Source organism: Pelobates fuscus, chromosome 4 (genome assembly GCF_036172605.1).
Source record: "Pelobates fuscus isolate aPelFus1 chromosome 4, aPelFus1.pri, whole genome shotgun sequence".
In the NCBI taxonomy this organism is placed as follows: domain Eukaryota; kingdom Metazoa; phylum Chordata; class Amphibia; order Anura; family Pelobatidae; genus Pelobates; species Pelobates fuscus.
Window position 1 is genome coordinate 237,352,002 of NC_086320.1, and position 18,108 is coordinate 237,370,109.

General features: G+C 45.2%; 1 protein-coding gene across 2 annotated transcripts in view; it reads left to right on the plus strand.

Moving 5' to 3' along the window:
* Nucleotides 1-1,917: 1,917 nt before the first annotated feature.
* The window catches only part of SUSD5 (sushi domain containing 5), a 97,618-nt gene continuing 81,427 nt past the window's right edge, over nt 1,918-18,108 (plus strand). For both annotated transcript variants that reach the window (XM_063450605.1, XM_063450606.1), the window contains exon 1: nt 1,918-2,263. In XM_063450605.1, coding sequence (XP_063306675.1) covers nt 2,173-2,263 — 91 coding nt within the window. In that variant the 5' untranslated portion in view covers nt 1,918-2,172. The remainder of the gene's footprint in view (nt 2,264-18,108) is intronic.

The following is an 18,108-nucleotide window of genomic DNA, read 5'->3' on the forward strand; positions in this document are numbered from 1 at the left end:
TAATTTGCTAGCACTGTATTTTTCCCTGTAACTTTCTATGACACCCTAAAACCTGTACATGGGGGGTACCGTTTTACTCGGGAGACTTCGCTGAACACAAATATTAGTGATTCAAAACAGTAAAACCTATCACAGCGATGATATTGTCAGTGAAAGTGACTTTTTTCAAATTTTTCACACACAAACAGCACTTTTACTGATGATATAATTGTTGTGATACGTTTTCCTGTTTTGAAACACTAATATTTGTGTTCAGCAAAGTCTTCCGAGTTTAACAGTAGCCCCCATGTACAGATTTTATAGCGTTTTTGAAAGTTACAGGGTCAAATATTTTTACATTGAAAATGTTACGTTGTCTTTGAGAGCGTATGGTAGCCCAGGAATGAGAATTACCCCCATGATGGCATACCATTTGCAAAAGAAGACAACCCAAGGTATTGCAAATGGGGTATGTCCAGTCTTTTTTAGTAGCAACTTAGTCACAAACACTGGCCAAAATTAGCGTTCAATTTATTTTTTTACTTTTTTCACACACAAACAAATATGAACGCTAACTTTGGCGGCTAGGTGGCTACTAAAAAAGACTGGACATACCCCATATTGAATACCCTGGGTTGTCTACTTTAAAAAAAATATGTACATGTGGGGTGTTATTCAGGGATTTGTGACAGATAATAGTGTTACAATGTCACAATTGATAAATTTGAAAAAAATTTATGTTTTGAAACCGCAATATCCTACTTGTACCTATAGCCCTATAACTTGCAAAAATAAAGAAAAAAAGCACGTAAACACTGGGCATTTTAAAACTCAGGACAACATTTTGAATCTATTTAGCAGTTGTTTTTTATTCGCTTTTGTAGATGAGTAAGAGATATTTCAAGTAAAAGTCAAAAAACATGTATTTTTTTCATTTTTTTCCTCATATTTTTTAATTTTTTTAAATTAAGTTACATGAGATTATATAAATAATCTTATGTAAAGAAAGCCTTTCTTGTCCTGAAAAAAACAACATATAATTTGTATAGGAACAGTTATTTGCTATTAAATCTCTTCATCCAATGGGAGTTATCAAATTGTGCTATTAACAAAGATCCAATCTGTAGTGACACAATTGTAAAAATCATTATCATTCTCAGACATTATTGTCACAGATTTTAAGGGAGTCAAACTCCTGAAATCAAGCCTCTCCATATAGGAGCTCTGTCATTTGTGAAATAAGAGTCCTTTCACCAAATGGTTAATTACTAAAATGAGGATAGTCAGGAATTCAAAGAGAATTTAATACCAACATCGCTGAACTGGAAGCACAGCTGACTTCGAGAATCTTTCCATTTGGCCATACTTTAAAAATTCTCATTTTAGTGAACAACCCTGATAAACTGGTGCCTAAACGGTTTAAATCTGTTTAATTTACAGAGAAATAAAAATGAGGAACATTTACTCAGTTATCTTTTGCACAAACTACCATTCCTTTTTTTCACCACAACAAAAAAGTTGTAGTGTCCATTTATGAAGGCAAAATGTTCTGAGGAGGTGTATATAATACATGTATTTAACCTGAGCTTTTACCCTATTGCACTAAAGTCACTTTCACTTGGGCACCTTTGTAGTGCTCTGTGCACTCACCTCCCTTTTACCACACACCCCTTTCTCCCACCCAGCTGGCTGTATCACGTCCACTTGGCTATGGGCTAAAACCTTTTTGTGAGGATTCCATATGCTGTACAAAAAAAAAACCTAACAAATGCATGCAGGGTTTCACACAAACCTTACAATATTTGCTCTCCTAGACTGGATAAAACCGCTTTCTTGGAATAGCTCAGGACGTGTGACTTTTCTGCTGTCAGTCTCAGGATCACTGCTCAAACAGTCTAAAGTCAGGATAGTTAGAAGAGTCAGGTCACTGGCTGGGGCACAAGTAGGACGCTCCAAACCACTGACATACACACTTCAGGATTATAAAACATTAATGTAATAATTTATTCTGGGTAAAAGATACAACTTCTGGAGCTCTCTATAGGCTGCTTCTTACATACACCAAGAAAGCAGTTAATAACCTGCCATAGGAACTAGGGCATCAGTGAGACCTAACCTGCCAAGGTAGCTGGTGATGGAATATATAAGTACATTGATTAAATAAAATTGCTAACGTTGGACCTTGTGAAGATAATGGCCTCCATGGACCGCAATAGGAGCATTACAGGAAACTTTCAGCACATCGCATTCGTTTTCTTATACCTTGTTCTGGTTGCTGCTAATGGTGAGTAACTTACATTTCACATTTAATACAAGTCTGGATTACACCCCCCTCGCCTCCGCAATGAGCCTGTACTGCAGTTATGGAGCACACTGGGGTGTCTGTTTCAGGCAGGTAGTCAGAGTACAAGCCGCCTTTACAAATAATGTTCAGTTGTATGCAGCAGAAAGGGTCAGTAATGCCTTATTTAACCTGTTAGTGACACAGTTTCAGTTTGTTTGTTTTGTACTTAAAGACAGAAATAATTGTGTGACTTTTACAATATGTGTGTTCAACCGTAATTTCCATCTTTCTCATTTATTGCACCAACACATATTATATACTGTTTTTCAAAAGATAAGATAAAAAGGGACTTTAATTTGATGTGATATATACATCATGTATTTAAAAAATTTAATAACACATTTTCCAACAGTTTTGGCAATGAAAATGCACAGCTTAAGAAAAGAAATTCAAAATTAATGTATTTATATGGATTTACAGAGTACATCATATGTTTAGAATTTCAGTTTGGTAGTTTTTGATAGTTATTGGTATATAATATAAATATAATTTCAATGTGTAACAGTTTTAGAATGTGGTATTTGTATCTTCTATGTTTAATAGCCATCACAGAAAAAACAATTTCTACATGAAAGTATATATTTATATGATGTAGACATCACAGGGTATTTACCTCCTATTATTATTATACTTTTTATTTCTGTAATTGTAGTAAAATTGTGCTTTTTGTGTCTTTTTACGAACACAAATATACCAAGGTTTTTTTAATTTGTATTCTGTAAACCTGATGATTGCTGATCCAGTACAAATACCCAAACTGTGTTCAGGTACATCTTCTGAGTACATCGATACCCCATAGTATGCCTTTTGCCACTGTCCTGTGACGCCACAGTGCCATATAAGAGACCTGACCTTTTCAATTGCTCAGATTACTCTATAAATGCAGGACATCCATGCACCATAACAATGTCTTTGAGATGAAGTTGTTAAGTTGCCTAGAGTGTTCTTTTCAGGTAAGATGGCACCATAACGTCAGTGAGATGAAGTTGTAATGATGCTTTGAGTGGTCTTTCATACCTATTTCTCAAATCCATACCTTCTTCTTCCTATATTCCTCCAACTCCCATTCATCCCATCACAATTGCTTATATATACTTTGGTCCAGGGCCGGCCCAAGACATTGTGCTGCCTGGGTCACCCCTAAACCTCACGCACATCCATTATGTTATGCAGTGTGTGTAGTGAATTCAGTGTCTGTGTAGGAGATGCAGTGTGTACAGTGAATGCATTGTGTGCATGTATATAGTGGATACAAAGAGTGTAGTTGATGCAGTGCCTGTATTTGTGTAGAGGATGTAGTGTATGTGTAATGGGTGCAGTGCATAGGCGTGCGCACGGGGTGTGCCGGGTGTGCCTGGGCACACCCTAATCCCCGCGGCACGTCTATGGATTGTCCTGCAGGAACAGCGTTCCTGCACTGTTATTTGCGCAGGAACGCCGTTCCTGCAGGCACTCAGCGCAACTTAATGTCCCCCTGTGTCCCCCCTGTCCTTATCAGCCTCTCTCTCTATATCAGCCGCGGCGAGGGAGCTGTGAGCTGTGAGCTGTGTGCTCTCTGCTTCCTCTCGCCGCGCGCTGTTTGCTGATGCTGGGAGCCGGAATATGACGTCATATTCCGGCTCCCAGCTACTGTAGACAGCCCGCGCGGCGAGAGGGAGCAGAGAGCACACAGCTCACAGCTCCCTCGCCGCGGCTGATATGGAGTGAGAGGCTGATATGGAGAGAGGCGCCCGCCCCACTGGACCCCAGGGACAAGTCCATGCCAGCACTCCAGGTAGGGAGGCTGGGTGGACAATTTATTTATTTATTTTTATTAAAAAAATAATTTGTGAATGTGTGTCTGTGAATGTATGTGTGTGTGTGTGTGTCTGTGAGTGTGTGTGTGTGTGTGTGTGTGTGTCTGTATGTGTGAGTGTATGTGTGTGTGTCTGTGAATGTGTGTGTGTGAGTGTATGTGAGTGTGTGTGTGTGTCAATGTCTGTGAGTGTATGTGTGTGTGTCTGTGAGTGTATGTGTTTGTAAGTGTGTATGTGTCTGTGAATATATGTGTGTGTCTGTAAGTGTGTGTGTGTCTGTGAATGTATGTGTGTGTGTGCCTGTAAGTGTGTGTGTGTGTGTGTGTGTCTGTGAATGTATGTGTGAGTGTATGTAATTGTGTGTATGTGTCTGTGAATATATGTGTGTGAGTGTATGTGTGTGTACGCGTATATATATATATATATATATATATATATATATATATACACACACACACACACACAAGTGTATATTATTTTTTTTGAGGGGGTGGGAATCTTGGGAGAGATCCCACATATTATTCCCCAGGACTTGACCCCTGCCGGCAGGGGAGATCTCCAGATCTCCCCTGTCGGCTCATGCAGAGCTGGCGCTATCTGAGTGCCGGCTCTGCTCTTAGCCTCCATGGGCCGGCGGGGAGATCAACGATGTACCTCACCAGCCACAGCAGCATGGAGGGAGGAAGGAGAGGACCCGGGGAGCTCTAGACAGAAGCTCCGCCAGGTTCCTCTCGCGAGATCTGAGCTTTTCCGCGGCAATGCTCAGATCTCGCGAGAGTGAACTCTAGCCCCGCAGGCTAGAGTTCACTCTCCCTTGGACAGCAAGGATCCCCCCTCCCTACATAAGGTAAGAAGGGAGGGGGGTTATTTACTAATCTGCCCCCACCTTCACAATCCCTCCAAACATACAGCACCCACACACACATACAGCACCCACACACACACACAGCACCTACACACATACAGCACCCTAACACAAACAGCGCGCGCACACAGCACAGAAACAGCACCCTCACACACACAGCACACAAACAGCACCCACACACATACAGCACCCACACACAGCACACATACAGCACCCTCACACACAGAGCATCTTCACACACACACACACAGCACACTAAGAGCACCCTCACAAACACACACACACACACACAGCACCCTTACAAACACACAGCACACTAACAGCACCCTCACAAACACATACAGTACCCTCACACAAACAGCACACTCACACACAGCACACTAACAGCACCCTCACAAATACACGACACAAACAGCACCCTCACACACACATATCACACAAACAGCACCCTCACACACAGCACACTACCAGCACCCTCACCCACATAGCACACACACACATCAGTATATGTATGTGTGTGTATGTATATATATATATATATATATATATATATATATACATGCGCCGTGTGTTTGTGCTTTAGGGTGCACACCCTAATGCAATTGGCTGCGCATGCCTATGGTGCAGTGTATGTGTTTGTGTAGTGGATGCTGTGTAGTGGATGCAGAGTATGTTAGGTGTGTGCAGTATGTATAGTGGATGCAGTGTCGGTGTAGTGTCTGGATATTGTGTGAAATGTAGTGGATGCAGAGTATGTTTGGTGTGCGCATTGGATGTAGTATGTGTAGTGGATGCAGTGTGTTAGTGTGTGCAGTGGATGCAGTGTATCACATGTAGTGTGTGTAGAGGGCTGATGATTTTTAAAAAATGTATAAATAAGTGTATTCCCCCCTCCCTGCCTCTTACCTGTGGCGAGGGAGAGGGGACACTAGTTTCCCTGGTCATGCAGTGACAATAGTGTGGAGAGGGGCCCCAGAAGTCGGATCTAACCCTCTTGCAGCTTCTCCACTTGTGAGCCGCGGGTTGTAACGGCAACGCTCCACACAGCACATAATGCACCCTCAACAAAAAGCACGCCAACATCCATTATGTTATGCAATGTCTGTTTGTGTAGTGGATGCAGTGTATGTATTGTATGCAGTTTGTGTAGTGAATGTGTTATGTGTGTGTGACAGATCACCTGGCACCCCTACTGGGTACCTCCACCAACAGATGCTTCCTAGCTGACGCTAAGGACCGTAAGCACCGCACCGGACACCACAAGCACAGCAGACTACACAGGCGCCATAGCTTAGCTGGGTTCTTGCCACCCTGGACCAACCTCTGATATACAAGACTCTGATAGCTGTATAGCACTAGTGATATGGCAGAATAGCAATTCCCCTCCAATCACGAGCCCAAGCTATGTGTTGAGGGTTAAGCAGGACTCAATTGGGGCCACACTGGCCTTTTATGACAATCCTCAATCAAGGTGTACGCCCACGTGGATCTTGTTGGGGACAGGAACACAAATGTATACACCAATCACAATGGAGTTACAATCTAAGGCACTCCCCCACATAATATAATAATACAATAAGCCTTCCCCTTTACTTAGGAGATAATTGAGTCAAGTACTATACTAATTGTAACATATCTAGTAAACAAGTAACAAGAGAGTGCCTAAAAAGAACACATAGTAACATGTTACAAATTATAGTCATAGTGGTCCTGTGTTATAAACAGGCATAGATACATCAGTAGCTTTAGCAGACAAAAATGTGTCTGCACAATAAATTAAGCACATTCATAGTGCTTATTGGGTCCGAAATTAGCACTAGAAAGGGTATAGTGCAAAAAGACAAATTGGTCAGCACTAAAAGAATAACTCCTACAGTGGGGCTAAGGACTGCTACCTAAATGAATAAAGGATATGTACTCAGAAGACCCCCACAATTAAACCGGAGTCGGGCTCAGTATCCTTCGGTGTATGAAACAAAGTTCCCAGTCTAAACATACACCGGTACTGTTGTAAATAAGGATATAACTGTGAGCCCTTTGACCCTGACGCGCGCGTTTCGCCCACAGCTCATCAGAAGGGAACCGATGTGCGGGAAAAAACAATATAAAAAGGTAAGTGTACAATAGTGATTGGTCTAATTGTTTTAGCCAATGAGGATGGAACCGGGATGTGACGTCACTAAAAGTATCAAGTGCGTCGTAATTGCTTATGGTCTATTAGTTTTAACCCCTTAAGGACAGATAGCAGAGACTAAAACCATGGGAAGTGGTTTAGTGTACTAATGTAGGAATACATAATCATAAGGGTTATATACAACAAAGTATGTTTGGTTACATAGAGAGTCAAGAAATATGTGGTAGATTTTTCCTGTTGAGGGAAAATTGTGAGAAATGCTCAGAAAGGACTCATGTTTGGAAGAATATCTACATATTATTTATTAGAATCAAATAAATCATTGTCCGGCATATTAGGTGGCCAGATTTCGAGTAGACAGTAATTCTGTATTTATCGCGGTAAAAAAGCTCCAATAGCGGGTGATAGTATTTATCAAAGGGGACGAAGCTTATTGATATATAGTTATAATGATCTTGTTTAAGGCAGTGAGATCTATTCAGTCTATCTACTGTAGTCTCACAAACGGCAATGTTCCAAATCTAAAATTGTTAGAAAAGATATCCAGTGTGTTGTTGTGAGGATCAAGCAAAACTTGTTATATCCGCTGTGTTTATCGCAGATGTATTTAAATAGTAAGAGAAATGGTTAAATGATTGTAGGTGGGATGCTGACTGTAAAAGGACAGTCACCTATCTTGAGTACTGTCAGCTCTTAATGAATAGAGATGACATAATGCCCTGTGTTGCCAAAGGCACCGATATGATTTCTAAATGAGGACCAGGCAAGGTTGCTATTCAAAACAATGTGCAGCATAGTGGAATGGAAATAAAACCGTTCCCCTTCCCCACAACTGTTTTAGAGATGGGGCAGTATAACACATTTAGTTGAATAATTTTCGAATTCTGTACGTATTACCATACGAATAAATTTTAAAATGGACAGTCCTGTAATGCATTTGAAGTAATAACGTTTATCGCTACATAGATTTAAGTATGAGGCAAAAAATAGCCTCCTATTTGAAAAAATAGAGAAAAGGTATCTCGGTTTGTTAATCCTAAATATTGAAATCAGGTTCAAAGAGTAAGTCAGTGCCGAACTGACTGCCCTGTAAAGTAAAGAATTAAGTGTGGTGAAGAACATAAGCAAGGTTATCTGAGCTGAGGTGATTAATTTTTTGCATTTAGTGGATAAAGGGGGTAAAGTTAAAATTCCTCATTGAGGCCCCCTGGTGTCAAAGTTTGGAATTCATATATCCATCTTGATTCCTTTTGTAGTAAGATTAGATTGAAATTGCCTTTTCTGGAATTCAGAGTGATCCTTTCTAGGGCTTGAAAAGATAAATTAGCTGGGTTGCCATCATGAAAATTACGAACATGATTGGCAACAGGGGTGCTCAGGTTGAGATTTTTGACCGAGTTGGTATGTTGGAGAATACGTCTCCTAAATTCCTGATAAGTCTTGCCAATGTACTGTATACCACACTGGCAAGTAATGACATAGATAATTCGTGTCGTACTACAGTTAATAAAATGTTTTAATCGGTATTCTTTCTGAGTTCTCTGACATTTGACGGTTTTTGAGGGTTTAACAAAGGTACATGCTTTAAAATGTCCACACTTATGGATGCCCGTAGGGGCACTTAGCCAGCTACTCGGCGATGGTTTCCTTTCGAAGTGGCTGTGGACTAACATGTCCCGGAGGTTTTTGGACCTTCGTGCGGTAATATTAGGGTAAGCAATAGATTTAGGATCCAAATCCTTGTCATACTGCAAAATCGGCCAATGTTGTGTAAAAATTTGCTTAATGGGTTGCCATTGTTGGTCGAACGTACCTATACATCTTGTTAGCTGGTTAGTAGACGTGGGCCTAGTAGATCGAAGACTTATACTTCTGTCTTGGGCTATGGTTTTTTGGTATGTTTTTTTTAGGATTCGGTTTGGATAGCCTTTGTTTTTAAATAGAATTCTTAGTCTTTTGGTTTCAGCATTAGTGAGGTCGCGAACCCCAAACGGGAACTTCCGCAAACGTTCGCGAACCGGCGAACCGCCATTGACTTCAATGGGCAGGCGAATTTTAAAACCCACAGGGACTCTTTCTGGCCACAAAAGTGATGGAAAAGTTGTTTCAAAGGGACTAACACCTTGACTGTGGCATGCCGGAGGGGGATCCATGGCAAATCTCCCATGGAAAATTACACAGTTGATGCAGAGTCTGGTTTTAATCCATAAAGGGCAGAAATCACCTAACATTCCTAAATCGCAATGAATATGGATTGACACCTGACATATGACATATTGACACCTTGACATATGGATTGACACCTTGACATATGGATTGACACCTGTCCTCATAGACCCTGATGCACACGGACACAGAGCAGAATAGGGACTGTTCCCCTTACATAGGGTCACTTGGCAGGTATGGATTGACACCGGTCCTCAAAGCCCCTGATACACACTGACACAGAGCAGAATAGAGACTGTTCCCCGTCCTCAAAGCTCCTGATACACACTGACACAGAGCAGAATGGGGAATATTCACTAAATGCCAAACATTGTTATACAGGGGAATATTCAGTAAATAAGGATAAGGTGGGGGACCTACTGTCCTCCCCCCCAGCCCCCACCCGAGAGCGGTGGGTGGGGGCCATAAAAATAATGAGGGGAGGGACCTACTGTATGATGTTGTATCGATCAGGTAGTGTAAGGGTTACGCCCGCTTCACAGTGACAGACCAAACTCCCCGTTTAACGCACCGCAAACAACCGCAAACAGTCCATTTGCACAAGGTTGGATACCAAGCTAGCCATGTCCCGTTCCTTGTCCTCACTGATGTCATTGAAGGTCTCTTCCTCCACCCAGCCACATACAACACCAATGGTCCCCGAAAGATGACAACAAGCCCCCTGGGACGCCTGCTGTGTTTGGTCTTCCACCTCCTCAAAGCCACCTTCCTCCTCTGACTCCTCTTCTTCAGACTCCTCTCTCTGCGTTGCCTCTCTCTGCGTTATTATAAGGTGTGTTAACTTAGTAGTACTATTCTTATCAGTTTAATACCTGTTGCGTCTTCTATCAGTGGACGTGTATATGGCAGCGATTTTTGGAACAGGGAGATGGAAGAAGATGCTTGGTCGGTCCTCCTACTTCAAATTTGGGGCACTGCGCGTGCAATCTAATGTGCCACCAGATAGGAGTGGTGTGTTTAGTACTATTCTTATCAGTTTAATACCTGTTGCGTCTCCTATCAGTGGACGTGTATATGGCAGCGATTTTAGGAACCGCACACCTGGGACCCGAGCAAGGTCACCTCGTTCAACAGGCTACAACATTTGTCCCTGGAAACCTAGCCTGGACATCATGCACAACTTGAATGGAAAACGGGACTTTGGTCGGTCCTCCTACTTCAAATTTGGGGCACTCCGTGTGCAATCTAATGTGCCACCAGATAGGAGTGGTGTGTTTAGTACTATTCTTATCAGTTTAATTCCTGTTGCGTCTCCTATCAGTGGGCGTGTATATGGCAGCGATTTTTGGAACAGGGAGATGGAAGAAGATGCTTGGCCGGTCCTCCTACTTCAAATTTGGGGCACTGCGCGTGCAATCTAATGTGCCACCAGATAGGAGTGGTGTGTTTAGTACTATTCTTATCAGTTTAATACCTGTTGCGTCTCCTATCAGTGGACGTGTATATGGCAGCGATTTTTGGAACAGGGAGATGGAAGAAGATGCTTGGTCGGTCCTCCTACTTCAAATTTGGGGCACTGCGCGTGCAATCTAATGTGCCACCAGATAGGAGTGGTGTGTTTAGTACTATTCTTATCAGTTTAATACCTGTTGCGTCTCCTATCAGTGGACGTGTATATGGCAGCGATTTTAGGAACCGCACACCTGGGACCCGAGCAAGGTCACCTCGTTCAGCAGGCTACAACATTTGTCCCTGGAAACCTAGCTTAGAAACCTAGCCTAGAAATTCATGACAGACCACACAAGTGAATAGCCCTGCCAACGTCGTCTCAGAATTTTTTTGTTATCTAAGAAGAAATAGAAATGCAAGAGCAGAGACCATGATACACACTGACACAGAGCAGAATAGAGACTGTTTCCCCTACATAAGGTCACTTGGCAGATATGGATTGACACCTATCCTAAGGATCCCTGAAACACACTGACACAGAGCAGAATAGAGACTGTTCCCCGTCCTCAAAGCCCCTGATACACACTGACACAGAGCAGAATAGGGACTGTTCACCCTACATAGGGTCACTTGGCAGATATGGATTGACACCTGTCCTCAAAGCCCCTGATACACACTGACAAAGAGCAGAATAGAGACTGTTCCCCGTCCTCAAAGCCCCTGATACACACTGACAAAGAGCAGAATTCACGTTGTTTCTATGATGTGCATAACATGTTCTTGTAAATGTTTGTTAAATTTTTCCTGGAATTGTAATTTTGGAATCTGAATAAAGATAGTCAAATCCCTGATACACACTGACACAGAGCAGAATAGGGACTGTTTCCCCTACATAGGGTCACTATGTGCCTTTTTTTGGTTTGGTTTTTGAAGCCACAGTGCAGCACCAGAGGGCCTAAAAATTAGGCATGTACACATGCCTGAAAAATTTGGTATTGTTGCAGCCGCTGAAAAATATTGTTGCAGCGGCCAGAAAAATTGATGTTTGTTTCACAGGCAGAAAGTGCCCTAAAACATGGCGGCTTGAACCCTAGTTGGTGGCGGATAAGTCACGCAAGTCAATCGGCATTCAGAGCTAAAATACAGCAGCGTGTGGACCATTTTTAGCCCAAGGCAGCTCATCTCATCAGGCCTTTTTTAATCGAATGTATCGCCCAGTGTCAGTCCCTTCGGGATCCATCCCTCATTCATCTTAATAAAGGTGAGGTCATCTAGACTTTTTGACCTAGGCGACTTCTCTTCTCAGTGACAATACCTCCTGCTGCACTGAAGGTCCTTTCTGACAGGACACTTGAAGCGGGGCAGGCCAGAAGTTCTATCGCAAATTGGGATAGCTCAGGCCACAGGTCAAGCCTGCACACCCAGTAGTCAAGGGGTTCATCGCTCCTCAGAGCGCCGATATCTGCAGTTAAGGCGAGGTAGTCTGCTATCTGTCGGTCGAGTCGTTCTCTGAGGGTGGATCCCGAAGGGCTGTGGCGATGCGTAGGACTTAAAAAGGTCCGCATGTCCTCCATCAACAACACGTCTTTAAAGCGTCCTGTCCTTGCCGGCGTGGTCGTGGGAGGAGGAGGATGACTTCCACCTCTCCCCCTGTTAGATTCCCGTTGTGCTGTGACATCACCTTTATACGCTGTGTAAAGCATACTTTTTAATTTATTTTGGAACTGCTGCATCCTTTCCGACTTGTTGTAATTCGGTAACATTTCCGCCACTTTCTGCTTATACCGGGGGTCTAGTAGCGTGGACACCCAGTACAGGTCGTTCTCCTTCAGCCTTTTTATACGAGGGTCCCTCAACAGGCACGACAGCATGAAAGACCCCATTTGCACAAGGTTGGATGCCGAGCTACTCATTTCCCGTTCCTCCTCCTCACTGATGTCAATGAAGGTATGTTCTTCCCCCCAGCCACGTACAACACCACGGGTACCAGATAGGTGACAATGATCACCCTGGGATGCCTGTTGTGGTTGGTCTTCCTCCTCCTCCTCAAAGCCACATTCCTCCTCTGACTCCTCTTCCTCACAATCCTCTTCCAGCATTGCCGCAGGTCCAGCAAGCGATGCTGATAAGGCTGTTTCTGGTGGTGATGGTAACCACAACTCTTTTTCTTCCTCTTCACGCTCATCTACAGCCTGATCCAGCACTCTTCGCAGGGCATGCTCCAGGAAGAAAACAAATGGTATGATGTCGCTGATGGTGCCTTCGGTGCGACTGACTAGGTTTGTCACCTCCTCAAAAGGACGCATGAGCCTACAGGCATTGCGCATGAGCGTCCAGTAACGTGGCAAAAAAAATTCCCAGCTCCCCAGAGGCTGTCCTAGCACCCCGGTCATACAAATATTCATTAACAGCTTTTTCTTGTTGGAGCAGGCGGTCGAACATTAGGAGTGTTGAATTCCAACGTGTCGGGCTGTCGCAAATCAAGCGCCTCACTGGCATGTTGTTTCGCCGCTGGATATCGGCAAAGTGAGCCATGGCCGTGTAGGAACGCCTGAAATGGCCACACACCTTCCTGCCCTGCTTCAGGATGTCCTGTAAGCCTGTGTACTTATGCACAAAGCGTTGTACGATCAGATTACACACATGTGCCATGCACGGCACATGTGTCAACTTGCCCAACTTCAATGCCGCTAACAAATTTTTTCCATTGTCACAAACCACTTTGCCGATATCCAGTTGCTGCGGAGTAAACCACTTTTCCACCTGTGCGTTCAGGGCGGACAGGAGTGCTTGTCCGGTGTGACTCTCTGCTTTCAAGCAAGTCAAACCCAAGACGGCGTGACACTGCCGTATCCGGGATGTGGAATAGTACCTGGGGAGCTGGGGGGGTGCCGTTAATGTGGAGCAAGACGCAGCAGCAGAAGAGGACTCAGCCGAGAAGGTTATGGAAGAGGATGGAGTAGGAGGAGTAGAGGAGGGGGCAGCAGGACTGCCTGCAAGTCGTGGCGGTGTCACCAACTCCTCTGCAGAGCCATGCATTCCATGCTTGGCAGCAGTCAGCAGGTTTACCCAATGCGCAGTGTAGGTGATATACCTGCCCTGACAATGCTTTGCAGACCAGGTATCAGTGGTCAGATGGACCCTTGCCCCAACACTGTGTGCCAGACATGCCATTACTTCCTATTGCACAATCGAGTACAGGTTGGGGATTGCCTTTTGTGAAAATAAATTTTGTCCGGGTACCTTCCACTGCGGTGTCCCAATAGCTACAAATTTTTTGAACGCCTCAGACTCCACCAGCTTGTATGGTAAAAGCTGGCGGGCTAATAGTTCGGACAAGCCAGCTGTCAGATGCTGGGCAAGGGGGTGACTTTCTGACATTGGCTTCTTACGCTAAAACATGTCCTTGACAGACACATGACTGTGGGCAGATGAGCGGGAACTGCTCAAGGCGGGAGACGGAGTGGCGGATGGTTGAGAGGGGGCAAGGAGGACAGCAGTGGTTGACGTGGCAGAAGATGCTGGACCAGGAGGAGGATGGCGGCTTAGAGTAGGCATGCTGCTTGTACTCATGTGTTGATCCCATAGGCGTTTGTGATGTTAGATCATGTGCCTACGCAAAGCAGTTGTACCTAGGTGGGTGTTGGACTTCCCACGACTCAGTTTCTTTTGGCACAGGTTGCAAATGGCATCACTGTTGTCAGAGGCAGACACACAAAAAAAATCCACACTGCTGAGCTCTGCAATGACGGCATTCTGATGGTGTACACAGCATGCGTTGATTGGCGTGCTGTCGGGCTGACCCCGGGTGCCGATGCATGCTGTCTGACTGTGCCACTAGCTCCTTGCGACGACCTCCCCCTGCTTCCAACTCGTCTCCTCCTCCTCCTCTCTGTCTCACCATCTGAACTTTCGCCCTGTTCTTCTTCTTGCCGAGCGGGCACCCACGTGACATCCACGGACGCATCGTTATTATCACTTGTATCTGACAACTCAGCAAAGGAAGCAGCAGCGGGTACAACATCATCATCATCACACCGTACGTGTGTAATGCTGCCTGACTGAGACATATCCCTGTTATCTACATCCTCTGGCAATATAGGTTGCGCATCACTCATTTCTTCCAACTGATGTGTAAATAACTCCTCTGACATACCAAGTGAAGCGGCTGTGGTGCTAGTGTTGGTGGTGGCGGCAGGCGGGCGAGTGGTAACTTGAGAGGTGCCCGAAGCTAAGAAGGAGGAGGATGGTGCGTCAAGGTTCCGCCCCTCTGTCTCTCGCCTTGAGCAGTTCCTGCTCATCTGCCCACAGTCAGGTGTCTGTCAAGGACATGTTTGAGCGTAAGAAGCCAATGTCACAAAGTCACCCACTTGCCCGGCGTCTGACAGCTGCCTTGACTGAACTCTTAGCCCACCAGCTTTTACCATAGAAACTGGTGGAGTCTGAGGCGTTCAAAAAATTTGTAGCTATTGGGACACCGCAGTGGAAGGTACCTGACAAAATTTCTTTGCACAAAAGGCAATCCCCAACCTGTACTCGATTGTGCAAAAGGAAGTAATGGCATGTCTGGCACACAGTGTTGGGGCAAGGGTCCATCTGACCACTGATACCTGGTCTGCAAAGCATGGTCAGGGCAAGTATATCACCTACAATGCGCATTGGGTAAACCTGCTGACGGCTGCCAAGCATGGAATGCGTAGCTCTGCAGAGGAGTTGGTGACACTGCCACGACTTGCAGGCAGGCCTGCTGCCACCTCCTCTACTCCTCCTACTCCATCCTCTTCCATAACCTCCTCGGCTGAGTCCTCTTCTGCTGCTGCGTCTTGCTCCACATCAACGGAACCCCCCCAGTTTCCCAGGTACTGTTCCACATCCCGGATACGGTAGTGTCACACCATCTTGGGGTTGACTTGCCTGAAAGCAGAGAGTAACACCGGACCAGCACTCCAGTCCGCCCTGAACGCACAGGTGGATCAGTGGCTGACTCCGCACCAACTGGAGATCGGCAAAGTGGTTTGTGACAATGGAAGAAATTGCATTTGGGCAGTTGGCGGCATTGCATTTGGCACATGTGTGTAATCTGATCGTACAACGCTTTGTGCATAAGTACCCAGGCTTACAGGACGTCCTTAAGCAGGCCAGGAAGGTGTGTGGCCATTTCAGGCGTTCCTATACGGCCATGGCGCACTTTTCCGATATCCAGTGGCGAAAAAACATGCCAGTGAGGCGCTTGATTTGCGACAGCCCGACACGTTGGAATTCAACACTCCTAATGTTCGACCGCCTGCTCCAACAAGAAAAAGCCGTTAACGACTATTTGTATGACCGGGGTGCTAGGACAGCCTCTGCGGAGCTGGGAATTTTTTTGCCACATTACTGGACGCTCATGCGCAATGCCTGTAGGCTCATGCGTACTTTTGAGGAGGTGACAAACCTAGTCAGTCACACCGAAGGCACCATTAGCGACATCATACCATTTGTTTTCTTCCTGGAGCGTGCCCTGCGAAGAGTGCTGGATCAGGCCGTAGATGAGCGTGAAGAGGAAGAGTTGTGGTCACCATCACCACCAGAAACAGCCTTATCAGCATCGCTTGCTGTACCTGCGGCAACGCTGGAAGAGGATTGTGAGGAAGAGGAGTCAGAGGAGGAATGAATGTGGCTTTGAGGAGGAGGAGGAAGACCAACCACAACAGGCATCCCAGGGTGCTCATTGTCACCTATCTGGTACCCGTGGTGTTGTACATGGCTGGAGGGAAGAACATACCTTCAGTGAGATCACTGAGGACGAGGAACAGGACATGAGTAGCTCGGCATCCAACCTTGTGCAGATGGGGTCTTTCATGCTGTTGTGCCTGTTGAGGGACCCTCGTATAAAAAGGCTGAAGGAGAACGACCTGTACCTGATAGAACTTCTGGCCTGCTCCAGTACCTTGCCCTGTCGTGGTTTCCTGTTCCTGGTTTCCTGAGAGTGCTTTATCATTGTGAATCTGATTTCCTGGTATCCTGATCTTGGCTTTTCCTTGGTTATTCTGAATTCTGGTTTCCCTGACTTGGCTTGTGTAAACGGTATTGTGTATTTTCTGGCTTCCTTGACCTCGGCTTTCCCTTTGACCATTCTCTGTACTGGGTGTCCACGCTACAAGATAAGCAGAAATAGCCTGAAATGTTACCGAATTACGGCAAGTCGGAAAGGATGCAGCAGTTCCAAAATCAATTAAAAAGTATGCTTTACACAGCGTATAAGGGTGATGTCACAGCACAATGGGAATCTAACAGGGGAAGAGGTGAAAGTAATCCTCCTCCTCCCTTGACCACGCCAGCAAGGACAGGACGCTTTACAGACGTGTTGTTGATGGAGGACATGCGGACCTTTTTAAGTCCTACGCATCGCCACAGCCCTTCGGGGTCTACCCTCAGAGAACGACTGAACCGACAGGTAGCAGACTACCTCGCCTTAACTGCAGATATCGACACTCTGAGGAGCGATGAACCCCTTGACTACTGGGTGTGCAGGCTTGACCTGTGGCCTGAGCTATCCCAATTTGCAATAGAACTTCTGGCCTGCCCCGCTTCAAGTGTCCTGTCAGAAAGGACCTTCAGTGCAGCAGGAGGTATTGTCACTGAGAAGAGAAGTCGGCTAGGTCAAAAAAGTCTAGATTACCTCACCTTTATTAAGATGAATGAGGGATGGATCCCGAAGGGACTGACACTGGGCGATACATTCGACTAAAAAAGGCCTGATGAGGGGGACGTAACAGGGTGTCGCGGCTGCCGGCCCGCCGCGTGATATTTAAATCCCTAGCTCACTCCAGTACCTTGCCCTGTCGTGGTTTCCTGTTCCTGGTTTCCTGGTTTCCTGAGAGTGCTTTATCATTGTGAATCTGATTTCCTGGTATCCTGATCTTGGCTTTTCCTTGGTTATTCTGAATTCTGGTTTCCCTGACTTGGCTTGTGTAAACGGTATTGTGTATTTTCTGGCTTCCTTGACCTCGGCTTTCCCTTTGACCATTCTCTGTCTCTAGCGTATTAGTTCAGCCATTCTAAGGTCCGGTTTACGCTCTGTCCTTTTATTTTCCTTTTCTTGCCTATGTATATGTTTACATAGTTTCTGCGTGCTGGACCACACTAGTAGTCGTGACATTGGGATTAAACTGATAAGAATAGTACTACTTAACACACCACTCCTATCTGGTGGCACATTAGATTGCACGCGCAGTGCCCCAAATTTGAAGTAGGAGGACCGACCAAGCATCTTTTTCCATCTCCCGGTTCCTAAAATCAATGCCATTGTAACCCTGTAACCCTTTCTTGCCCTTTTTGCCCTGCTCCTGGCAACAAGCCGTAGCTAGCAGCAGTTACACCTTCTTCTGTAGCT